General features: G+C 36.7%; 2 protein-coding genes across 3 annotated transcripts; one reads left to right on the top strand and one right to left on the bottom strand.

Moving 5' to 3' along the window:
- Positions 1–1,107: 1,107 nt before the first annotated feature.
- Positions 1,108–2,731, bottom strand: LOC130709524 (rhodanese-like domain-containing protein 10). The gene is made up of 2 exons (XM_057558908.1): positions 2,176–2,731; positions 1,108–1,518 (listed from the first exon to the last, which is right to left on the bottom strand). The coding sequence occupies exons 1-2, from the start codon at positions 2,649–2,651 to the stop codon at positions 1,326–1,328; spliced, it is 669 nt and encodes a 222-aa protein (XP_057414891.1). The 5' UTR covers positions 2,652–2,731; the 3' UTR covers positions 1,108–1,325.
- Positions 2,732–6,207: 3,476 nt separating this feature from the next.
- Positions 6,208–25,732, top strand: LOC130749200 (uncharacterized). Of its 2 annotated transcripts, none has more exons than XM_057602521.1 (27): positions 6,208–6,635; positions 6,755–6,914; positions 7,863–7,955; positions 8,039–8,144; positions 8,266–8,434; positions 9,077–9,251; positions 12,353–12,481; positions 13,301–13,855; positions 14,009–14,620; positions 15,698–15,766; positions 16,916–17,032; positions 17,119–17,370; positions 17,609–17,656; positions 17,739–17,876; positions 17,996–18,160; positions 18,261–18,323; positions 18,407–18,514; positions 19,131–19,214; positions 19,292–19,339; positions 19,555–19,629; positions 22,850–22,945; positions 23,033–23,113; positions 23,196–23,267; positions 24,090–24,134; positions 24,215–24,298; positions 24,929–25,032; positions 25,124–25,732. In XM_057602521.1, exons 1-27 carry the CDS (start codon positions 6,415–6,417, stop codon positions 25,266–25,268), a joined length of 4,014 nt encoding a protein of 1,337 aa, XP_057458504.1. In that variant the 5' UTR covers positions 6,208–6,414; the 3' UTR covers positions 25,269–25,732. The 2 variants fall into 2 exon arrangements, with proteins under 2 accessions (XP_057458504.1, XP_057458503.1); XM_057602520.1 differs by having other exon boundaries at positions 14,006–14,620.
- The last annotated feature ends 657 nt before the right edge of the window (positions 25,733–26,389 follow it).

Here is a 26,389-nt window from a genome sequence, read left to right as displayed (position 1 = left end):
TTTTCGGAACAATTGTGACTTTTCGGAACAATTGTGACTTTTCGTAACAATTGTGACTTTTCGGAACAATTGTGATCATTCGTGCAAACACAACCTTCTATATAAGGTTGCTTGCAGCCTAAGGAAAGATATACAGAAAACCAGAAAACAGAATTCTAAAACAGAAATTCGAACAACACAACATCTCTCTACTTTCTTAATCTGTTCTCTTGTGCCAAGAAACAGATTGATTGTCAAGCATTATCCCAACAAAGATTTCGTGAACCCAGGCAATTATAGGGTCGAAATAATTTGTTCGGAAAGTGGACGCTCACGATTCTTGACTTTATCCAGGATTATCACAACCAGATTTCTAACAATCTTGTTCGAGTAGGGAACAAATTGGGTCTAAAACTAAAATTAACAAAAACAAAAAGTCAGAAGCTAGATTTCTTGTGAATCTTGTTCTCTTTATTGCTAACTCAGCTAAAGGTGGAGGTGCATTCGGGTCTTATACCACCCTCTCTTGCAACACCCCACAAACATCCACCCCATATTTTTGTAAGATCTTATGCTTTTAGACCTCCTCATATCTTTTGGCCTTGAATCACATCTAAAATCCTTCGACATTGTATATGCAGCAGGTACAAAATAATTAGAAATGTGAATCAGATGAAATCAAAGTGAAGATCTTTAATTTGATTCAAAGTTTCACCGTGATTCGTTTTTGGACAAATAGGAATGACTTCAAGCTCTTCCCTTTGTTGTGCATCCAATATTTTGCTTTTGATAATGCCCTGTGGGGTTCTCATTGACTATATATATATATCAGTTGTAAGCTGTAACAAATTGCATCTTTTCCTTTATGTCTGATCTGTTTGGTGTAGTATTGTACGTGTTGCTGTATTTAGTGTGTGCTTGGAGGTTTAATTTGCGTAATTTATGGCTGGCCGTTTTTTCTATTTTTGGTAGTGACGAGTTCAAGGCGTGTTTGTCTAATACTAATGTAAGAACCCGTGTGATACACGTAGCGATATTTTATATGGATTACATTTTTTAAAATATTTTGTAACTTCAGAATCTCGAAACATATATATATATATATAGAAAAATAAAAATATAAGACTGGTCTACTACAAGTACAAGCTCCCAACTATTAAACACCAAAAATTAATATATAAGATTTTAACAATACAATTTTTTAAACCCAAAGTCTTAATTTAAATGGAAGTTGAAGCAAATTAGTGTGCTTGCATTGCAACATGGCCACAGATGCTTATCAACTAAAATGGTGAACAAGCATGAGCATTAACATGTTATGAAACTATGTGCTAATTAATATTCTATCAGCCTTTGCCCTGTAGAAGTATCAGCAACTGAAGGAAGTAGTAAGAGGCTCCCCCAATTGTGGCATACTGCAACTTCTCTTTTCCTTCTACTTCTGGGAAATCATTGTCCTTTGAACGATTAAAACCTCCACCTAACCATCCCAGATTTCTGTAACCTCCATTATACAGCTTTGTAGCTGCTGTGATTGACCTGAATCACTCAGAAAAACCAACAAATTAGTGTTCTGCAAATCTACCTCATAAGCTAGCTTAGAACATATATGGGTGACCCATATATAGGTGGTCCAATAAATGGATTTTATGATAAACTCTAATATCATCTTAGAACTCAGATTAGGTCTAACTCTACTCTTTGTTAACATTTATCTGACCATATATCAACGCTTTATTCCACAAATTCAACAAATTGGTATTCTGCTCTATTTCCATAATCAGCTTGTTTTGCTTGCTTTATCTTAGAATTCGGGTTATGACTAAAATATTTATCCCAAAATCTAGTTAGGGATGAGTGTTGTGGAGCGCGGAATTTGCATATCACATTTGCGGGTGGGCCATATATGGATGGTTCAATCTAGGACAAGCTCCGGTGTCATCTTGGAATTCGAATTAGACCCAAGTCTAACATTTATTAACACTTTTTACCATATATCTACTTTAATTTCTCAGCTTAACATTGTAAATTGAGAAAAATCACACATGTCACACAAAGTCGCAAACTGATAACAAAGCTTCAAATAAAAGTCATTGATTATTTTACTGATAAAAAAGATCAAGAATCTTGAGGTTTAGAAAAACTAATAGTCACATTTTGCAAGAAAACAATATCTTCCAAGTTTCAAGTGCTCACCTCAGTCCTTCACCACATGCCACAAGAAGCTTGGTGTCCTTTCTAGGAATGGCATTTTCCACTTGACTAACGAACTCAGAGTTCAAGGTTGTAAAGTATTGGCCAGTCCACAAGCCAATGTAACCAAAATGCACCCACTTCTTAAGCAGGGTAATGGGACTATTATCCTTATCTTCCACAAAGATTGGCACGTGCAGAGACCCCTTCACTCGTGCCTTCTCTATCTCCCAGTTTGGCCTCACATCAAGGAGAACGAAGCCCTCTGAATTCAAGGCTGTGGAAGCATCTTTTGGTGATATAGTCCTGATGGTGCCGGACTCTATGAGCTGCCTGGCGCTGCTGCCAGTGGAGGATGCTGCATTGATGACTTGAAATCTCGTGGTTCTTACTGTGGTTGCGGTGGTGAAAGGAGCCTCTGGTTGTGTCTTGTGCTTCAGAATAGAACCTCTAAACGGATGGTTCACTTGGGTTGCCATATCCCTTTGGATCTCTATCTGTTTAGTGTTGACATGTGTAGTGGGTTGTCATCTAGTGTTGTTATCAAGGATTTGATTGACTTGTTTAGGATGAAAATAAAATCGATTAAAGACCATAACCATTGGCTGTCTGAGCTTTCTTTTTGTCTGTTTGCTAGTTGCTTTTTTATCTCTTATCTACATATACTATACTAGAGATTGAGTAGTTTTTGTCTCTTCATCGGTTCATCTTCTTTATTTTCACTCCTTTCTATTTTTATCTCTTTTTTATTTTGAGTAAAGTACACTCACCCCTCTCAAGGTTTGTTAGAATTACATTCCACCCCATTCTTGTCTAAAATCTACACCCCACCCCATTTTATATAGATGCAAATTTAGTGACGAAAAATATTCTTCATTAATAATTAGTTATTATTTAAATTGTTAATCAATTATTTCAAAAAATATTTTCAATATAATCCAATAAATTTAAAAATGAAAACATCACAGTCCTCCTCATTCTCTCAATCGCGGTCTTCCTCCATAAATTCAAAATGCAAATTCTGCAATAGCACACCCGACCGGTTTACAAACCATATCTCGAACATAGGGAAACATGCTTGTGTTTTCATATTTGGTAATAATTCAATTTTAATCAAAATAATCTCTTTATACCTCAAATTTTGAAAATTGGATTGTAGACCAAAAAAGCAAGACAAATGGGTGAAGAAAATAGAGAAACAAAATTAAGAAATATGAAGTGGATCGGAGGTTATTAGAACCCAACGATGCGGTGGAGCACCTTTTTTAACAAAATCCAACGACATCTTAAACCAACAGAGCGTTCGCTTGCAACTTAAAGGGGGTGAAGTTCACAAGAAGTAGTTGAACATATAGCTTTGGGAATGTGCGATTCATGTTCTGTGGTTCAGGTCGCAACAAAACTTTGATGCATGGTGGTGCCATGGGGTTTCACATTCTGGGACAGTGGCCGTCGTGTTAAAGGGAGCAAAGGCTTGGTGGTGACCGTTTGTGGTGAGAAATATGATTTGGAGACAGATGGGACGTGGACTTAACAGACAGAGTGGATTGTTTTTTTAAATTTAATTCAGTAAAATTATTTTCATAAATTAATGTATGATAGTGTATATGCATTAAACTTATTTAAATTTTAACTAATTAGTAATTATTTTTTATTAGTGACGAATTTGTTTTCGTCACTAAATTTTGCCTTTATAAAAAATGGGGTGGAGTGTAGATTTAAAAAAAGAATGGGGTAGAGTGTCATTCTGGCAAACCTTGAGGGAGGTGAGTGTATTTTACTCTTTTATTTTTTATCACATCACTAATGATATCACACACTTCTCTTTCTTTTCTTCTTATATCACATAGATGGAGGTGAATTACAAATGTGAAGTTAACATTTTTCCTACAAACTCCGGATGTTAAGCATTCTCATCTTGTATAGGTCTCTTTTGTTTGTAGATTTTATTTGAGTTTATTGAATAACACAAATGGATTAGCAAATATTTGATAGAATTTATGTAAATAGTTTACAATCAACTTATAAGCTATTTTGAGTTTATTCTTATAAGTTGTTCAGATTATGTTATGAGTATGAGTTTATAGTTATTTATAACTTTTTTTAATTTATTTTCATAAATTTTTCAAATTAGTTTATGAATAAGTGAAAAAAGTGTTATAGTAAATTTTTTAACCTCCATTACTTTTATATGGCATCCAAAAAGATGTGCTCAATCAACAAAAATCATTTAAAAACATATTTACATATTTAAAAACTGTTTGATCATATTTTGGTAGCTATGAAAGAACCAACAAATCTTGAGACTAGAATGATAAATTCAAGTGCAAGTGCAAGCTGGCAGGAAAGCCTATGACTAGAATGATAAATTCAAGAAACACCTCTAGCCCATTTAGCCCGTCATTCATACAGTCTTTGAAGACACACGTCCGAGTGAGCCATGACCAAGGATTAGGGCCACCCCTAGAAAAAAAAAGTATTCGACCTTAGGCCTTTTTTACAACAAGGGAGCATAGACGAAATTTTTGTGCATGCCTTTCACGAACTAGAGCACAATCTTCTAAAATTGAGTTGGACTCAGAAGAGATGAGGAGGAGACATGTGAAGGTTTTGATTAGGATAGGTTAATACCAATTCCTCTTTTTGTTATAATGTATTTTGATTTCTGGCTTCATGATTAGTGTGGAACCTCACTATTTCTTTATCTATTTACTCATAGGTATGTTTGATATATGATGGAGAATTCATTACATTTTGCCGATAGATTATAGTGTTTGTACATGTTTGAAGTATTATGATAATTTTCATATATTCTCGAGTCGCTCATAAAGAATTTTATAAATTCTTAAGTATGATTGAATTCTACGTATATGCAGAGAAAGAGTTAGTTTGAGGACTCACATGTTCCGCCTCAAACCCATTTCCTTGGTGAATTATACGAGACAAGTCAAAGTGAGTTTAAACTCAAATTTGTCCCGCCTTTGGGCAAGTTAAGCGGATTGACCGAATAAATATAACACATAAAAGAAAAAAATGGATAAAATCTTCAAATTATTAAGACATAAAAAAGAAAGGGGAAAACTTAGATACAGTACCTTAGGTGCTGTTTTTACTGTTGACCACTTAAAATATAACATTTGTATTAGTAATCCAAGTCATTAATATTAAAACATTAAATAATCTCGCACCGTTATCTCTCTGTTACTGTTATGTTATCAACACTTGAAGATTTGGAACAGTGCCAACGACACCCATGGAAAAAGGGGTTCGATGAAGAGGGCTTAATGAAATCAGAACAAGATTCAAGAAATTGATAAGAACAATGACAAATTTTTTTGATAAAATGTAGAGTTAGAATCAAAATTGGCCATAAGCAATCAACAAGTCTTCAACAACTAAAAAACACCCACGGATGGAAAGCTTGATATATCCAAGCTTGATTCTTCTCCTTCTCTTTCTCTTGCTTCATCAAAATTTTCCAATGTTCGTTTCTGATTCTTCCCCTTCTCTTTCTCTTCATCTCGTGATTTCTACAACAGTACTAAAGTAGTGCGAGGCGAGGATTGATGTCTATAGCAGATGTTCGTTTTCCTTCAATGGAAAGCTTTGATGGAGGTTCTGGACGCTATTGATGGAGGTTCTGGGAAGTGGGTTCTCTCTGGGAGTGGTGGATCTGAGGTGGGTTCAGGTAAAGATGGTGGATCTGTCAAAGAAAGGGTTCTTCCATTTTAGTATCGTAGACCCCTACACGCCAATGACGCCATGGAAGTTGAATCTGGGAGATGTCAGAGCTTAACGGAGACAGGGAGGAGCTTAACAGACGTGCGTTATTTTTTTTATAATTACTGTGACCTGGATTAATAATACAAGTGTTATATTTTAAGTGGTCAACAGTAAAAACAGCACTTAAGGTACTGTATCTAAGTTTTGCCCAAAAAGAAATAAGGTTTGCAATTACCCCTTTTTCTCCCACATGTTGGTTTGAGCATCTCCCTTGAAATCCACCATTACACTACATATAAATATAGATGACCATGATTTTCACTCAAGAAGCAAAAAGGTAAAAAAAAATCCATGAGTTTCTGCACATAACAGTTTCAGACGAACCTCCTTCTCCCAAATCTCCCTCTTCTTGCGAACCCTAGAAAACACTGAACACTGATCCTTCGTTCTCGCAATTCCAATGCAAATTCTCCAAAACTAGGGTTTCTTCTTCTCCTTCCTCCTCTTCTTCGTGCTGCCATGGTCGGAAAACCAATGGCCACCGCTACTTCCCGCGAAAGGCTCGCGAGTCTCGTGAACTCTGCAAACATGGCCATTGACATACCCTCCAAGCTCGAATCGTTGCGCCAACTGAGACTCGAGCTTCCCCAGGAAGACCCCGTTCTTCTCACCGAGTTCCTCCCTTTGCTCTTCGAGTTCCTCTCCGACCACTTCAGCCCCGTTCGCAAATTCGTCACTGAGTACGCTTGGCTTTCTTGTTTTCCCCAATTTTTTTTTTCATTATTTTGTGATTTTGTTAATTGCATTGGTGTTTGGAATTGGAATTTGATGCAAAGCTCTGTTTTGTTTTTGTTTGCAGGATGGTTGGTGAGATTGGATTGAAGAACACGGAATTCTTGTCTGACATTGTGCCTGTGCTGATTGATGTATTGGATGATGATACGCCTGTGGTTGTTCGCCAAGCTATTCTGTGTGGAATTGATTTGTTTCGCTCCACCCTCCAGAAACTCGCGATTCAGGTGCGTGTTGTGTTTTCAACTGCTTATGAATTGTTTAGCTGTTTTGGGAGTTTCGGGTTTGGATAGTGGTTGTTGTAACAAAATGACTATTGGCATGATTGGGATGATTTATGTTGTCCTTGTATTTGATGGTGTCGGGTGTTATTGCTTCTTGTTATAGTCTTTTTTCCTGTGTGTTGTGGCATTGCGTGTTATGCGATTCTATTCTGAAATTCGTGCAAATAAAAGAAAACATAGAGTTAGGTTTTTATTTTATTCGCACCGGGATAGATGAAGGGAAGCCTTGGTGCAATGATTGGAGTTGCCTACGTGCGGCTAGGAGATCAATGGATCGGTTTGAGAAATCAGCCTCTTGCAAATGAAAGGCAAGACTGGCTACAGTAGATTCTTAATCTGTCTGACCCTTCTGTAGACCTAGTTGTGGCACAGGAGCTGTACAGCACCAGGTTTCCCTTCACACACTGGGATAGGTTTCATTCTGATTTCACCAACAGTTAACATTCTGATTTCATAAGTTGAGTGCAAATTTTGTTAGTGAAATTAAAATTTATATGTGAATCAAGAAACACTGACTGTGAAGGAATGTGGCATTTATAACAACATAGTTTTTCTTGGAGTTGATGATATGTCCACTGCCAACATCCAACTCTGGTTCTGATTTTCAAATTTTCCGAAAGCCTTTGATTTAAATAAACTTTTTATTTTGCGCTTCTTGGTACAACATTGTAACCGGAACATCTTATATAAAGTGATAAAGCCAGTATGCTCTATTTATATCTACAGTTCTCCACATGAAAAATGTCAGGAAATGAATAAGAAAAGTTAGCAAGTATCGCTCATCTTTTTTTTTTTAATATCTTAACCGTCACCTCTCATCTCATCTCATCTCATTTCATTTCATTTCATTTCATAGCTCAACGTTTCCATTCTGGTTTTATTTTGTTCTAGGGTATATATTCTAGTGATTTAGACGGTGCACTTGAATCTGCATGGTCGTGGATGGTTAGATTCAAAGACAAAGTATACACATTAGCTTTTCAAGTAAGTGGTTGCTCTCTTCATCATATGTAGATGCTTGTTTTCACAGATGATCTGATGGTTGTACTCTGTTATTTGCTTATAAGCATGGAAGTAGTGGTGCAAAGCTTCTGGCACTGAAGTTTGTTGAAGCAGTTATTCATCTTTATACACCTGATCCTAATGGCTCCTCAGAACCCACTCCTCACCAAGGTATAACGTTTTGAGTTTGGTTGGATAGTATCATCTGGAGTTAAAATGAAATGGCTGTGCTAGTTTGTTGTTATTATAGCCCTCAAATCACTTGCTGACACTGCTTCTCACTTTTTTATAGGACGGAACATGGAATTTAATATATCATGGTTGAGGCGAGGTCATCCTATTCTTAATGTTGGAGATTTGTCAATTGAAGCGAGTCATAGTTTGGGTCTCTTGCTTGATCAATTGAGATTTCCAACTGTGAAGTCTCTTAGTAATGCAGTGATCATTGTGGTAATTAAAAGGTATTTGATCTTTTCATTCATGCCCTCTGTTTCATTGCCCAATATGGCAGCTTAATAATTCGCATGACTTTATGTTCTAATCCAAATTGCATATGCATGATCAGATGGTTAACATTTGCTCACTTTTCTGACTCTCTGTCACTCACACACTCACATACAAATAGTTGCGCTAATTAAAAGGTGTTTGATCTAATTTCTATGCCTTTGATTTACTGCCCAATTTGGCTGCTTAAAAGTCACGATTTATGTTTTTATCCTCATGAAACATGCATGATGATCAAATGGCCAATATTTGCTTGCTTACCCCCTTCATACACACTCCACAGGGTGTTTTATGTTAGAACTTCCTGATGATACATGCTTGATGAACCTTTGGTCAATATTTGCTCACTGCTCTTACTTACGTGTGGGTATGTGCACATATATACACGATAAGAGATATAACTTACTGGGTTTTGTTTTGAAAAAACTGAAATGTTCATCATGCAATGATTGCCATTCACTTTGAGGATTGTTCCATGTCTGTAACTAGATTATTTTTTATTACCTGCAATTACTAATAGCTATTAACACTACTTGTAAAAATCCATTAGTCCCAATGCTACTTTCTTACTATTCACTCTCTTGTTGGTCTATTCCCAGTCTTTCAGCCATTGCAATAAACCGGCCAGCATTCTATGGTCGCATCTTGCCGGTTTTGCTCAGTTTGGAACCTTCAAGCTCTGTAGTTAATGGGGTCTGTGTAACTGCCGTCCATCTTGCTTTAAAGAATGCCTTTCTTAGCTGCTCGAAATGTACACACCCAAGTGCTGCTCCGGTATTTCTTTCAGACTTAGATGTTCTTGACATCTGGATTGCTTAATTTTTAATGTGAAGTTTTAGTTTTGTGTTTCCTATTTTTTTTTGCCTGTATCAGTGTTTACAAATTCCTACATTTTTATATCAGACAACTTCTTTTTTGCCTATCCCTCTTAGGCTTGGGTTGTTGGATATTGTTGTTCAACTTGATCTTCCAAATTATATTTTGCATGCCATCTTAATCATTTGAAGGACAGCGGAAGATTTAGGAATTAATGAGACTGACTTGGGGTAATCTGGGGTGAATCAATGGTAGAAAATAGGTTGACTGAAGTTTCACTGACTGGACAATGGGGGGTGGGGGATTAGGCATTGAGCGGTACTTTTCGAAATGACTTGATGATGGACACTTTTTTTACTATGTAGTCTGGGATGTTGACCACCTAAATCGTGGTTTGCTTGGGCTGTGTTAAGATAGGCACATTATCATTATTATGGGGGTTCCTCAAAAAGATTAAGAAGATTATGAAAAGGTTTCTGTGGTCAGGAATTCAGAGGCTTCTTGCAAGCCATTGGAACCAGGTGTGCAAACAGAAAATAGTTAGAAGAGAAATAAACATGGGATTCCACTTGGTTAGACTTGCAACATACTATAGGCCCACACCCATGAGCAAAACTGGGGATGACAATTGTATCCATCAATCTTTCATCCATGATCCATCCATATCAATGACAGGGCGGTTCATGGTGGTGAGCCAGAAAATTTACATACAAATGTGGTGGATGGATGGCATTGCGGCCTATGGCGGTAGTATATTGGCTATAATAAATAAATAGTAAATACGCAGTCCCACATGCACACACTAGAACGACTGCTTAATGTGGTAAATATGATAAGTAGGACAAATTAATAACATATATCAAGAACAATAGATTAGAAACATATTGTTCGTGTTGGAATTATAACGTTTTTAGTCTGTTAGTATAGTGGAAGGAAAAAGGAGAGAATTGAGAATATTACAGACTTGAGATGATATATTGGAAGTTATTAGTTATTACAAAGTCAAAACACTAATTCAGTAATTCCTATTTATACTTGCACTACACTCTTCATCCTAGTTCTAGGAAACAATTCATGAAAGGTAATGAAATATGGAAACAAATCCTAAGATAATCACCTAAGATATGTAAACCTATTCTTAATACAATATTGATATTATGAGCTATTTCTCTTGTATCCTAATTGTAGGAAATAAAATTACCAAAACTTTAACAATCTTAAGGGATAATATCATAAACCTCAAACAGAGAAGTGAGGACAGCTGAACAGAGAACAGGGTGGACTAGAGGGAAACTCGGCGAAAAGAGGAATAAAGAGAGATTCAGAGAACAGTGTGAAACATAGACTTAGAAAAGAGAGAGGAGCAGCGTTGGAATAAGAAAAGAGGAGTAAATACAACATAAATGGAAGTGAAGATTAAAGGAATAGAGAGAAACAAACAAACAAAGGAAGTGAGGTTCGATTGGTACCGTGGAAAATGTAAGAAGGAAGAAGTGGGGAGCGAAAAAGATAATTTTCTGTAGTTTGGTTCAGAGTAAAACATGTAGGGAAGAAAACTTAGTTGGTCCCATTTTAAAAAAAATTCCACCCACCCTAGCGCAAAAAACCAATAAATGACCAGATGGGTTGTTTGCTGGAAATGGTATAGGTGTTTGGTTTTGCAGAAAATCATAGCCCAGGTTCTGGAGTTTAGTTCCTGTGTTTAAAACATGTTGCATGGTCTCTTAGCAGTTAAAGATTGTGAAGTTTTTTTTCCAAGACTTAACTGCAGCATTTTCTGCAATGCTGAACCCACAACACCATTGGCATACAATGGTTTTGTACAGAAAATTCAATATGCGATGGCCCCTATTTGACAATACTGCATCCAACCCTTCCGTATCCAAATACGAAACCAATTTATCCAATAAAAAAATAAAGGATTGGATGAGTTGGGTCAGTTGATGGATAATAGACCATCCAACATATCTCTCCAATCTTGATCCTGTGGATAATAAAGTAATTGACCCATTTTCTATTGAAGTCTGAATCCAAAGTCATTATTATAGCTATGAATCCTGGATGATGACCGTCAAAATGCTATAGCATGATAGTGCATAGCAGGATGGCTACTATATTGAAATTTTAGATATAGGTTATTCAAGACATATTCATAGTTAATAATTAAGCTCATAAGTCTGGAGCTAAACACAAGTCGATGATAAAAGTCAAGAAATAGTGGTTGTGAATGTGTAACTGTAAATTACTTGTCTTGAAATGAAATATTGAATTGATATAACTAATCATGATCTAGAGGCCCTTGCTAATAACTCGTTGAAATCTTCCAAGTACTCCTCCTATGAATCTGTTAGCTTCAACCTTGACAACTCCAATAAGCTATCATTATAGTTGCTGTCTTAAAACTGGCATCCAGCATTGTAAAGCATTGGTTTCCAGGTTGGAATGTAAGAAAAGGCATCTTAGGTCTCTCCACCATTCACCATCCATCTTCCATCCCACACCACCTCCTCTTCCTCCCCCTATATCAAACGACTTCGCCATGCTTGTACCCCCTTCAAGATTCTTCTTGTGCTGCCTCTGGAACATCATCCTCAATGTTTCCATGGTCTCTCCATTCTTCTTTTGGAGTTATGCTTTCTGTGCTAGATTTCCTCCTAATTCTTGTGACTCCTGCACCTGCCATCACCGCTCCTCTAGGAGAGCTGCAAGATCCTTGTTGGTCAATCACATGTTTATTCCTCCGTAGCTTCGTATTGTTCCAAAATTGGGGCTTTGATAGGCATGGTCTGAAAAGAATAAGAGAATGAACTAGTTCCTAGAGAAATTCGAGAGACTCTGGACTGTCCTAACAACCCAACAACTGCAGCTCATGATCCCTAACATAGCAGATGTGCTGTGAATTGTTATAGCCTCCAACTTACTCTAACAAACCTCTAATTGAAAGTAACTTCTATGCGACCTTGATCCTTGTCACAATCTGCTCCACTCTCTTCCTAACATAACCCTTTTAATCATGGTATGCTATCAGAAGACTGATTTTTACCCTTTTCTTTGGGCAGTGGAGAGATCGTTTAGCAGGCGCCTTGAAGGAGATGCAATCTGAAGGGAAGGCAGATCGGGTGTTCCACCTAATCTCTCCAAGTAATGGAAGTATACAGAGAGAGAAGGATGATCAACCAGTTATCAAGGTAACCACCCTTCATCGGATGTTTATGTATGCTGAGCTTGCTTTGTTTGAGAAAATGTTTTCTGTTACGTTTCCTATTTTCAAAATTTTCATTGTTTTTTTGAACAAATCTTTAAAAAGTATGAAACAATGAAAACAAGGAGGCACCCTTATAACTATTAATGAGAATTACAAATGTTTCTCAAACCAAAGAGGCTATTCTTTTTTGAAATGACTTACGGGCCTGGCTAGAGATGAATTGATTGTTCAAAATTCTTTAGTTTGCAAAGAATAGGAAGTATACCCTCCATTTCAAAATATCTGTCTTTGTAGAGAATGGGTTTTGTTTCATTTTGATTGTTGCTTTAGAAAATCAAAGATGACATCATTTAAAAACAATTATTTTACCTCTTGGTATCTGTACTAAGTGGAATGAGAAAAGTGTTAATGGAATGTAATGTCTCATAGTTGTGGGAATCTATAATTTCCTCATAATTAATGGAGTCTAATATTTTCAATAACTTAGTCAAATGCAGTTACCTTTGATGGTAGATATTTTGAAAAGTAAGGAGTAATTTTAAAACTGCCAAATATTGTTGGGGTTGTTTTTGCAAAAACGTATCTTCATTGATTTTTAATTAACTTCTATTTTATTACTTATTTTTGTGTACTAGCTATATAATCACTAATCAGGAACCTCGTTTTTTCTAGAGTTATACAAAATTGACAGATTAAAATAAATCTTTTCCAGAATATTCAAGTACGGTAGAACATCACTACAATTATATAAGTTATCAGGCATTGCTCTTCAGTTCTTGGTGTTTATTTTATTCTTTCGCAGGAAGAAGAACCTGCAGTGAATTCATCTGATTCTGTGCACATTAAATTGGCAAGAAAACGATCAGGATCACAAGACAGAGGTGATTTATCTGTAGATGAAGATGTGCCTGGAAAACGTGTCAGAACAATTGTTGGTTTAACAGAACCTAAGAAAGAGTTAGATGATTGTGCTGTTAACTCTCAGGATGACGCTCATTCAACACCAACATCATCAAAAGGAGATGTGGAGAATGGGCCTGTACAGCAACTTGTTGCCATGTTTGGTGCTTTAGTTGCTCAAGGTGAAAAAGCTGTTGCATCTTTGGAACTTCTTATCTCAAGTATTTCTGCTGACTTGCTAGCTGAGGTGGTGATGGCAAATATGCGTTACCTACCTCCAAACTACCCCCATGCTGAAGGAAATGATGAACAGTTGCATGAAATTTGTATATTTGGTTCTGATGACAAGGCTAAATATCCACCGTCATTTGTAGCTGGTGTTATGTCACTTTCTACTACTTTCCCGCCAGTTGCTTCACTTCTTGAGACCCATCGATCTGTGTCAAATGATGTAGTGGTATGATTTATGCATCTGGTAGTTTTGGTTTTCAGGCCTTACTTTATCTTTCTATTTACCTCCAATCCCTTTGTTATAATTTAACCTGTATTTATTTGTAGCTGCTTTCTGAGAATTATCCTGTGACTAAAACTTTGATGTACATTGTAGAAGTCTCATGAGGAGGAAGAAATTTCGGCAACTGGAGTAGGCAGTGCTGTTGTGCATTCTGGCATGAATCTTTCAGCTGTAAATGTATCATCGCCTCCGGATTTTCCATCTTCTGATGCATGTATACCTGGAGTTGAGAATGGCAGCACGGCTATGGCTTCCGATATCCATGATGTTGGAAACTTAGAGAGTGGAATCCCTGGCTTGGATTCTTGTGGTCGTAGTGATACCTTGTCAGAAACTTTGGCTGCTTCCTCATTGGCTTCCACTGAGGTACAATTAGAAGATGCAGATCAAGAGCAAGTTACGAGTTTGGATCAAAGGTCATCCCTGAACTTAGTTCCATCAATATCAACAGATAGATCTGAGGAGCTGAGCCCAAAAGGAGTTGTTACAGATGCCAATAGCATTGTGTCCTCAACAGCTACATCAGCTGTGTTGCCTTCCCGTTTAGTCCTGCCAAAGATGATTGCTCCTGTTGTTGACCTTGCAGATGAACAAAAGGATGATTTGCAAATGTCATGTTTTATGCGTATCATCGATGCACTTAAGCAAATAGCTGAAGCTGGAGGCTCAAAAGTTCGATTTTCGATACTTGCCTATTTAGGAGTTGAGGTGAATTTCCAGCTTCTCAAAATAAAGTTAATATTTTTCAGCTGTAGAATTACAAATTAGGCAGTTCTCAATAGAGGAACTAGTATCTTAAGATTTATTTGGAAGCATGGATGGTCGCACTCAATTTATACTATGTTTTATAACTCTCTGAGGTTTGAGGATATGATATTGACCTGCCGTTTAGTTTCAGAAATTGCACTAACTTGTCCCGCTTTACATTTTTATCGGGCTAATAAATTCATTTAACTTGTTTCAAACACATCTATCCTTCTTATGACCTTCCTTCTTAAACTTGATGGGGAGATGAGTGAAATTTCAGCACGATTATGGTATGATAATGTTAGGACCCACTTACTAGGTATGGCACTTGAGTCCCACATTGGAAGTATGTTAAGGTAGAGATATTGCTAAATAAATCCATATAGGATAGAACAATCCGTACCCCTAAGCTAGCTTTTAGGGCAGAATTAAGCCTAACCCGCTAATATGATATCATAGCCTATTCTAGATCAGTTTATTGGAGATCACCCATATATAGGCCACCCAGGAATATTCGTTCTTGCAAATTTCACACTCCAAATGACCAGCCCTGGGCTTGAGGTGGGTGTGTTAAGGTCTACATTGACTAGAGACATGGCTAAATAAATCCTGATATAGGGTAGAGCCATCCGCACCCCTAAGCTAGCTTTTAGGGTAAGCCTTAACTCAAATTCGGCCCTGGGCTTTCCAACTACAACAACTAGCCTTTGTGGTGTGGTTCTCCCAAGGTAAATATGATGAATCATGATTTATGATTGCCTCAAGCTTTAACGTTCTTGAGTTTACCATGATGCCTTCCTTTGAATATTAAATGTTGTCAATACTACCGGTTTTTGTAGTTCTTAATCTGAAGCAGTTAGGATGTAATTGTAAATATTAATCACTAGTCTACTGCACAGTTACTGTTCTTTTTTTTTTTTTTGTTTCTTCTTGCTTATATTCAATTTTTTTTTCTCTCCATTTATTATTGCTTTTAGCACTAGTGTAATTTACTTGTGTATGTGTATATATCTACACATGCATATATTCTTCATGCAGTTTCCCTTGGATTTAGACCCATGGAAATTATTACAGAAGCACATTTTGATTGATTACACTAGTCATGAGGTAAGCTCTTATCTCAAGTGTTATTTAGTATTTACTGCTTCCTACCAATAACTTTAGCTATTGGCTTTGACATGGTCAATACAATGAAGGAAATCCTTTCTAGCTCCTCACATCAGGACTAAAAGAAAGAGAAACAAAAGAGCAATTCATGTTATCTTTTGCATTTCTTTTTACTTAACTTATTAGCATGTTTAATCAATTTCAACAATCACAACTACAACCAAGACTTTCCCACTAGGTTGGATCAATTATCTAGATCACATGACTCTATCATGCCTTGTCCTTTATTAAGTTGAAAGATAGAATATTTACCTCTAAATATTTCTTAATGTTTTGCTTTTAGTTTTCTTTAGTCTCCCTCTACCTCTGACTATTTGACTATCCTCCATTGTTCAATTTTTCTAATGAATTTTTATTGGTCTTCTCCACATAGGCCGCAACCATTCAAGACAAGACTTATTTATCTTTTCTACAATAGAAGCTGCACTAACTTTCACTCTACTGATTATATTTCATATACTATGTTGTTTTGTGTAACTAGTTATCCATTTTTGCATTATCATCTCTACGACACTGAGCTTACTTTCTTCTTTTCTCTAATGTTTCATCAGCTTAATTTATTAGTATAAGAGACCATCCTAAACTACCTACGATTTTGTTTTTCCTTTCTAAATATGGAAACAGTATGTATATTTCTTAAGAACCAAGCACGAACCAGTTTTTGAAAATATTAGGTTCATTGTTAGCAATCTGCTACTCTGCACTTGGAGGGCTGGCATTTTATATTGTAATAGTATTTGTTATTCAGATAGGTTCATTTCTTAATACAAGTTTTGTCAAAAAAGAAAATTTACGCCGTGCTGTGATTGAAAATGTAATGCTCAAAAATCCTGCTTAACTGTATTGGTTTTGTGTGCAATGTATTATGATTATAATGGACACTTCCGTTTAATGACTAATCAATAATCATGTATTCTGAATGAGTTAACTAATAAATTCAGTCAACTTGTGTTGTTTGGATTCTGTTATAGTATTGATATTATGGATGCTCCTGGTTGATTCAAATAAATATGAAGTTAGCAGCTATTAAGTGCTGACTGCATTTATTAATAATCTGTACATGCTGACAATAATTACCTAATGTCTCAGGGACACGAGTTGACATTACGTGTCCTCTACAGGTTATTTGGCGAGGCTGAAGAGGAGACTGACTTCTTTTCTTCCACGACTGCAGCTTCTGTATATGAAAGATTCCTCTTAACAGTGGTCTGTATTACTTTTTCCTGTTATTCTCTTTCTCGTTTGTTCTTTTGCTAGGCAAGAGTTGAGCTTTTGCTTCACTTCAAATGCAGGCCGAAGCGCTTAGAGATTCCTTTCCACCTTCAGACAAATCATTAAGTAAACTGCTTGGTGAATCTCCTTATTTACCAAAATCAGTTTTAAAAATTTTAGAAAACATGTGTTCTCCTGGAAATGGGGATAAAGTTGAAAAGGAATCACTTTCATTCAATGCGGATAGAGTTACTCAAGGTCTTAGTGCTGTATGGAGTTTGATTCTTCTCAGACCTCCCATTCGAGATACTTGTTTAAAAATTGCTTTACAGGTTTTTCCTCATACTTTTAATACTATGAATCTTTAATGGTACTTTGTTTACTTTATTATCTGAAACCCTCTGTTCTCATTGCTTTCTTTCCTCATATGTTTAACTACTTCTAAAAGGATACTGAATGATATTTTTCCTCTGTTCTTGAAATATTTTTTAACCTTGCGTCGCCTAGTATTGAAAATTCTGTCTCACGTCCTATATCTTTAATTTCGTTTTTTTGCTTTTTCATTGAAAGAGTGCAGTGCATCACTTGGAAGAAGTGCGTATGAAGGCAATACGTCTGGTACTTAAAGCATAACTTGCTGTTGAAGCATTTGGTTGACTGCAGAACTGCATCTGTCTAACAATTTGAGCACTTCTTGCAGGTGGCAAATAAACTTTATCCTTTACCATTCATTTCCCAGAAAATAGAAGATTTTGCGAAGGAAATGCTATTCAGAGTGATGAGTGGTGATGCATCTGAAGCTACTGAAGCTGAAGGGTCTATTGCTGTTTCACAAAATGTATACACGTATCTATGAATTTACTTTCTTCTGATTAGAGTCCTAATGACAGCAAGTTTGTGCCATTTTTTGTTATTGAGATTGATATAATAGTTTCTTCTTCCCCTTTTCCTTTTCAGGGGCCTGATGTTGAAAAGCTTCCAGAAGAACCATCATCTTTGAGTGGCAGCAGTAAGGATGTCTCCTCAGATAATCACCAACCGTGCACATCTGACAATGCTGTGCCTGATTCAGTTTCTGAGTCTCAGAGATGCATGTCATTGTATTTTGCTTTGTGCACAAAGGTATTGTATTATTTCCTGCTATAGATCCTTCTATATTTCTCATGTTCTGTAACTTTTAGTTGTTCAATTAAAAGTAACATTTGATGCTTTGTTGTGACAGAAACACTCTCTCTTTCGCCAAATATTTGTCATCTATAGAAGCATACCAAAGGCTGTGAAGCAGGTTTCAGATTTTAGAATACAGGATTCTAGTGAATATTGTCAACTTATTTTTAATCACGAGGTTTACTTCTGTGATTTGTGCAGGCTGTTCATCGTCAAATTCCTATATTAGTGCGCACTATGGGTTCATCTTCAGATCTCCTTGAAATTATTTCAGATCCCCCAAATGGAAGCGAGAATCTCCTAATGCAGGTTTACTGTTTTACCTGATAAATTTTAGCATTTTTTTGTAATGATATATGGATATTTGGTAGAAACAAAAAACTGCTGTTTCGTTAATGTTATAAATAATAATATAAAACCGTTCATGTGACCCTTACCCTACAACTTAAACTTTTGGGATAATTGGTTGTTTGACATGGTATTAGAGACCAAGCGGTCTAGAGTTCGATCCTTGCCGCCCCCAATTCTTCGGGAATAAAAAGTTGAATATCAGCACATGGTAGGTGGGCTTGTGCATTGTTCACGCTTCAAGCCCAAACAGACTATTGTGTGAGAGGCGTGTTAGAAATAATAACATTAAACCATTCATGTGACCCTTACCCAACAACTTAAGCTTTTGGGATAATTGGTTGTTTGAAGTTAACATTAAAAATTGTACATTAGGGGCAACTTTATTCTAAACTTCTGTTTTCGTTTACATTCTATTAGAAGCTGTAACTGAATCCTAACAAACTCAACTATAGCCCAACTGACGAACAGCTAGCTAACAGCTATTGAAATTAACTCATATTTAACACAACAGAAGAATAGAAACAGTTTTTATTACAATACAACAATATTGATATTTTTACACTGATCATGTCAGGTGTTGAATACACTTACAGATGGTACAATCCCTTCTAAGGATTTAATATTTACTGTGAAAAGGTTACATGATTCAAAACTTAAGGTATGTTAAAATGTTGCCTTTATAATTTTTACAGTGAAACTCAAGACTCTGCCTAATACCTCATTGGTTCTTTACAGGATGCTGAGGTCCTTATTCCGATATTACCATTCCTACCAAAAGATGAGGTTCTCCATTTTTTTTTTCTTCAGTCGAATGTAAATTTCACTCTTGGTTTTTCAGAATTTATAAACTTGTATTTTAATCATGAAAAATTGTGATTTTGAATGAGTCATTTAATTTTTTTGTTTTGTTTGTAAACCTTTCTTTTTGTGCTTTCTAGTGATTTTAAACGACATTTTTTTTCTTTGGGTGGACGTGTTTTAACAATTCATATTAATAGGTGATGCCGGTATTTCCTCACTTTGTGAGTCTTCCTTCTGAGAAGTTCCAAGTTGCACTGGGTCGCATACTGCAGGTTTGCATCATTTCTTTACCGTCATTAGTCAGAGTTGCTAATTCTAAGTTGGACCTTGGTAGACATATTTCACTTCACGAAGCATACATAGTGTTAGAGTCAAGTATTGGACTTTTGAAGTTGTAACTTATGAAGATATAGAAAGACAATAATAAATAATTAAGTGAAAATATGTAATAAATAACTCTTGAATTTGACTAAGTCTATCTCCACCCCAAAAGCTAGCAAGTTAAGTTAACTAGAGCAAAAGCTGCTTCTGAGAGACACTCTCAGTCCACATTTAGAAAACTTCCTTCACATCGCTCACACCTCACCCCACTCTCCCTAATGTGCTACTGGTCTAACTAACTTGGCCACGCCAGCTGTTTCCCATGTGAAAGACTAAAAACCACCCCTCAATAGTCAATACCTAGCCTCCCCGACTTCTTTCTCATTCTTGGGTATGGGCCAACACACCACACTCTTCACCTTGCTAGGATCAACAACCACTCCTTGATGGGAAAATAAATGGCCAAAACACTCAATTTCCTTCTTTCTGAACCCATATTTCTTCCTATTAGCCACAAACTCGTTCTCCTGTAATACTTGTAAGACCAAAGCAAGATGACGTTAATGTGAGAACTCCAATCTCTACTACAGACTAGAATATCGTCAAAGAATACCAATATAGATTTCTGAAGATAAAGGCTTGAATATTTGGTTGATTGCCGATTGGAAGGTGGCTGGAGCATTCATTAATCCAAAGGGTGTGACCAAAAAATCGTAATTGGTGCCCTCATGTGTGCGGAAAGCCATCTTTCGAACATTCTTCTCCTTCATCCTGATTTGGTGATACCCGAACTTGAGATCAAGTTTAGAGATGAAACGAGCCGTATATAATTCATCAATTAGCTCGTCCACAACAGGAATGGGGTACTTATCCTGCACGGTGACCCTATTTAATGCCCGACCGTCAATACACATTCTCTATGAATTATCCTTCTTCCTTACTAGTATGGCCGGGTTGGAGAATGAACTAGAGCTGTTGTGGATAATACCCTGCTGCAGCATAGACTGAACTAGTTTCTATATTTCATCCTTTTGAAAGTATGGGATTTACATTACAGCATGGACTGCATTGTCAGTGTCACCATCAGCGCCAGTAATTTGTAGCTGTGAGACATGGTGGAAGGCTTTGATACCAATTGATAACAATTCTTAGAGAAATAATATAAAACCATTCATGTGGCCTTTACCCAATAGTTTAGATTTTGGGGTAATTGGTTGCTTGGCATGGTATCAAAGCCTCAATGACCCAGCGTTCTAGAGTTCGATCCCTGCCGCCCTCAATTCTTCTAATAAAAAGTTGAACTTAAGCACATGGTAGGTCGGCCTGTGCATTTATCCACGCTTCAAGCCCAAAGGGCTCTTGCGTGAGGGGGCGTGTTAGAGAAATAATGTAAAACCATTCATGTGGCCCGTACCCAATAACTTTAGCTTTTGGGATAATTGGTTGCTTGACCTTGGGAGAACCATACCACACTAGAATTCCATACTTCCAATGTGGAACCAAAGTCCCATACCATGCAATTGGATCCTAACAAGATCCGCCCTTTATCCATGACCCAAGTAGAAGCAAGTTAGGCATGACCCAGGACCCCCCCTAGGCTCCCATTCTTTTGGGCTAGTATTAGTTTTGGGTTATTGGAGTATATAGTATAGAACTTAGTTATTCCCTAGGTTGTTAATTGCAGAAGGATGGCGTTGTCGCGTCGCGGTCGGTCATTGTGAAGGTGCGTCCATCGTGGCTCCCTTCACCATTATTTTTCGGAATATCCCGTGAGATCGCGGCGCGATAGCCGAACTTACCGAATTGCCCTTCACTTTAAAACGTGAAGTGGTATTTTTAGATGCTTTGTGTAATTTCAACATTAAAAAAACCCTGGACGAAGAGAAAGGAGAATTTGCGCACCTCTGTCTCCCCGATGAACCTCCGGCGACCACCGTTTCACAGTCATCCTGTATTCCTAGTTTTTCCGGCTACCGCGATGCTCCGTGATTGACAACAGGGTTATTCCTATATTTGTTTTGTATTTCTCTAGCTGTGATCGAGTTAATTCACAACAGTCAAAACTGCTACTAGTGTTTGTTATTCAGTTCATAGTTATCGATCGCGGCAAATAGCGGCGCTATCGCGCCGTCGCGTCGCGTCGCGGCCCTTCCCCGCGATTCTGAATCGATCGCGTCGCGGAACGCCGTCGCGGCTGTCGCGCCGCGAATCGCGGCCAAATCGCGTCCAAATCGCGTTCGATCGCGTTCAATCGCGGTGCTCCAGGTTGAAGATGGGTCGGGTTCAAGGAAAATCCCCAAATTGCCCTCAAAATTGTAAAATTAGGTTAATTTGAGGGTACTTTTGGAATTTCGCTCTTAATAAGTGAAACGGTGCGTTTCACTCGTCTTCTTCACGCGTTTCTTCTTTCTTTACGCGTTTCCTCTGCAACCTGCAACCTTCTTCAACGCGTTTCTCCGGTGCGACTTGCTTCCCCTCAGCCACCTTCGACCAGAAGTCCAGAACCCATGGCCACGGCGCAATCTGACAAGCACCGTCCAGGCTCCGGCGACCACCACCCCTGTTTACCCTTGGGCCTTTATTCTGTTCTGAGTTGCTCTGTTTTTTTCTTCTTTTCCTCTATTTTTTTTCCCTTTCTTTTAGTAATTATATGTATATATTAGTTATATAATATTATATGTGAAAAATCAAAATAGCGGTCATCCCGCTATCCGCTATCCCACTTTTGGGGTCGGCCGCTATGCGCCGCGATCCGGGATTGACTACTATGATTCAGTTAGTGCTAGCTGTCATAGTTGTTAGAGTTAGCTATTTTTTGTTTTTTTTGGGGTACATAGTTAGAGTTAGCTATTATAACTCTCTTCGGTAAATAATTGTATTCTATACAATCAAAATTATCAATGGATACTATTCAGCATTTTTCTCTCCTCTCTATGCAATTTCTTTAATTACTTGAATCTTATGAAAATCTAGTAAACAATACCTCATTATTTTGGATTAGCTCTGTATGCCCTCATGAAGTTTAACACTTGTATTTGGGAGTTAAAGTTTCATGATCAACAAAGTTTGTGGGAAGTACACTCCTCTATTTTGTGATGAGAAAGAAATGTTCTGAACTGTGAATGCATTCTTGTAAATTGTAAAGGAATTAATTGCAGAGTTCTTATGCAGGGGTCATCGCAATCTGGTCCAGTGCTTACTCCGGCTGAAGTTTTAATTGCTATTCATGGGATTGATCCTGAAAGAGATGGAATTCCCTTAAAGAGGGTAGGGCTATTATTGTGTTTAATTTTGCACACCTGGCTTATTTAAGAATTAAGGTTCATTTTGCATAACTGAACTGTTTATATGCAGGTAACAGATGCATGCAATGCTTGCTTTGAGCAGCGGCAAATATTCACTCAAGAAGTTCTTGCTAAAGTTTTGAATCAACTGGTGTGTTGTGTAGGAATCATTTTATATACTTAGAGTCGGTATTCAACTTAGTTGATTCAACACCAAATGCTCTTCCCTGCAGGTCGAGCAGATTCCGCTTCCTTTACTGTTCATGCGTACAGTTTTACAAGCTATTGGTGCTTTTCCTACACTGGTAAGCAGCTTACTTATCCAAGCAAATCCAATCACGCAAAGAAACATGTTAATTGTTTATTGTGCACCAAAATTCTGGAATACAATCAGTAATTGTTTGTTTAGAAGTGCAGTGCTCTAGTTTTGAAGCCTAGTAGACTCTCATTATAAGTTAAGCTGGTTATGTTTTCATGGCCTACCTTATTGATTTAATTCCTTATTTTCCAATTGAATGTGTCTACCCTCTCCTTTGTTGTCGGTGTTAGACACTGGGACACTGTATTTTAGAGGTGTCCGTGCTTCATTCAAAGCTTGCTTATTTATTGAAGTGCTTACTGTAAAATGATTTTAATCCAACTTTAACTTTAAATAAGTGCAATAAAAATCCATCCTAACACTAATTTAATGGGCTGTGTTGAGCTTATCCTATGTAAATCATTAAAAAGTGTAAAAAACATAATCCCATAGACACATATAAATGGTTGCTGGGAATGTGTGGATTGTAATTCCTCTTTACGCGTATACAACCCTTTTGTATTATTTAGACACCCATACCATATTTTTTATATTATGTAGAAAACAGCAGATGAATTTAGTAAAAAAAAAGTAACTAGGAAATAAAAACACCACAAGAAGAAGCTTGGACCTTCAGCTACGCAGATGTGATCAACCTATTAATTATTGCTTTATTTCTTAAAAACTTAAATATCCTAAGAATTGAAGAACTAGAGTGGGTTAATTTATCTCTGTAACCTCCTACAGTGGGTTAATTTAATAGCCACCACTGTTTGGTTTAAATTCGATATATTTGTACGAACTTATTGACTTCTTTGAATTGTTGCAGGTGGACTTTATAATGGAGATTCTTTCTCGCCTTGTGAAAAAGCAGGTGATTATTTGATCATTTTTCTCTGTGGCAATTCACGTAGTTGTTCTCTTACATATGTATGGCTAAATGATTTTCTGTAGATATGGAAATACCCTAAGTTGTGGGTAGGATTCTTGAAGTGTGTGCAGTTGACAAAACCTCAATCACTTGGTGTTTTGCTTCAGGTACTAATCTGAATTGACTCCCTTGTCTAGAACTTATTTCATATTTTCAAGCTCTAATCTCCATTGTTTAACGTTCTCGAAAAGTTTTCACTGTCTTATTCATCACTGTGAAACCTTACAGTCAATTTCTAGTGTTTAGGGTGAAACAATGTAAATATGAGAATGTATATTGTTACATTCATTGTAGTCAATATTCTATTTCATACCACAAGCACCAGTTCGGATACAATGCAATGAAATGATACCATACTTTGTAGCCCTTACCTTACTCTAAAATCTGAATTTGTACCTCTCAATGGAATAGAATAATTTTTTCGGCTTGAAAGTGAGGAGTGCATTTGATGATATGCATTCTTAAAAGATTTTTAGAATTTATGCTATTAAAGCAAGAGCTCGAGTCTCGGCTATTAAGAGATGTCTAACTTCTGCAGTAAAAAGGATTTGAGAAGGAGGGTTTATTGAAATTAAAAAAGACAATTCCTTTTTATCTCCTTCATAAATGATTATATTGCTCACATTGAATCATCACCTCAAGGGATGTCATTATGTTTAGATGGTCTTTCTGAAAGCTTTTTATATTTTAGATCTTGTCTATTATAATACGTTTTCTTGGTGTATGCTTGCAAGCAGCTACCTATAGCACAATTGGAAAATGCTTTAAATAGAATTGCAGCACTAAAAGCACCATTAATTGCTCATGCTACCCAGCCAGAAGTACAATCTACCCTTCCCAGGTTCATGAATCACTTATTCTTCATTTTTTGTTTTAGAACATTTCGGTTTTTTTATGGGGATATTGATTTGAGTTTTTTAATTCGTCTTTAGGTCTGTACTGGTTCTTCTGGGAATTGTTTCTGACGCACAGATTTCAAATCAGGCGCAAACTAGTCAAACACAGACCGATGAGACAAGCCTCTCAGATAAGGACACAGTAACAGAAAAATCTAAAGAATCTTCTATAGCGAGCTAAACTAAGACTAGTTAACTGCGAGAATCAAGTTAAACTATCCTATATCAGAGACCAACAGCTACTAGCTATCTCCAAACAAGGGGATGAAGAGCTAGGATTGATGAATTTGCCACCCTAGATGGCCAGATTGTTCAGATGAAAAAAAGTGGCATTATTGTTGGTTGGGTGGGTTATGTGCCAAGGGTTTCGCTCCTTCCTTTGTAATTGTACCTGTGCATTAGGCTACAACCTTGCTTGTAAATTTGAAGGTGGAACAAAACAATTTATAATGGAATGGGATGTGTAGTCTCATATTTTCAAATTGGTTCTGATGTATTATTATGACTATTCGCATGCATATATACCTTATCTCTAGTGGTCGCATATATACCCTATCTCTAGTGGTTGCCTTTCATGTATCTATGGTTAAGACGTGCATCTGAGGTTTGCCTTTCATGTATCAGGTTATTTTATTATTTCAGATATTCTTCTTTCTAAATTTACTATTACGACTATATGCCCATTACTAGGGAGAACCTAATATGCACCATTTTTAGGTGGTGTAATTTTACACCGCCTACTTTTAACTGGGTATAGCAGGTCAATACATTATTTTTTTTAAGAAAATATCATTAAAAATTTGTCATATATTAAATTTCTTTAAAAAAAGATGTATTGACCTGTTACAGCAGATTAAAAAAAGTGGTCTAAAATTAGACCACTTTAAAAGTGGTCCACATTAGGGGTCACCCAATTACTAATGAATATGATGCATCTGTACAATTTACTAAAGATGAGTACTATTTGTTTGTATATGTTTAATAGAGATGCATTAGAGATTTTGTTTGACGTGATCAAAATAAACTTACATAAAAAAAACTAGAAGTGATTTCACAATTCATGCATTTGTAGCACTATTTTAATATATTATTATAAATTGATTTGAGTATGAATTTATAAATATTGAACGAGAAGAGTTTCAATAACAAAGTCATTATCAATAATTGCGCCTAGCCCCTCCATTAGAAAAAAACAAATCAACATGAGCATAGGATGCATGCAGTGTATGCGTTTTCTTTAACCACATATCCATATCCTCTATCGAAACATCTTGTTTGACTTTGGTATGATGAAAGTCAAAT

Source organism: Lotus japonicus, chromosome 3, assembly GCF_012489685.1.
Source record: "Lotus japonicus ecotype B-129 chromosome 3, LjGifu_v1.2".
In the NCBI taxonomy this organism is placed as follows: domain Eukaryota; kingdom Viridiplantae; phylum Streptophyta; class Magnoliopsida; order Fabales; family Fabaceae; genus Lotus; species Lotus japonicus.
This window is presented reverse-complemented; position numbering and strand designations above follow the sequence as displayed.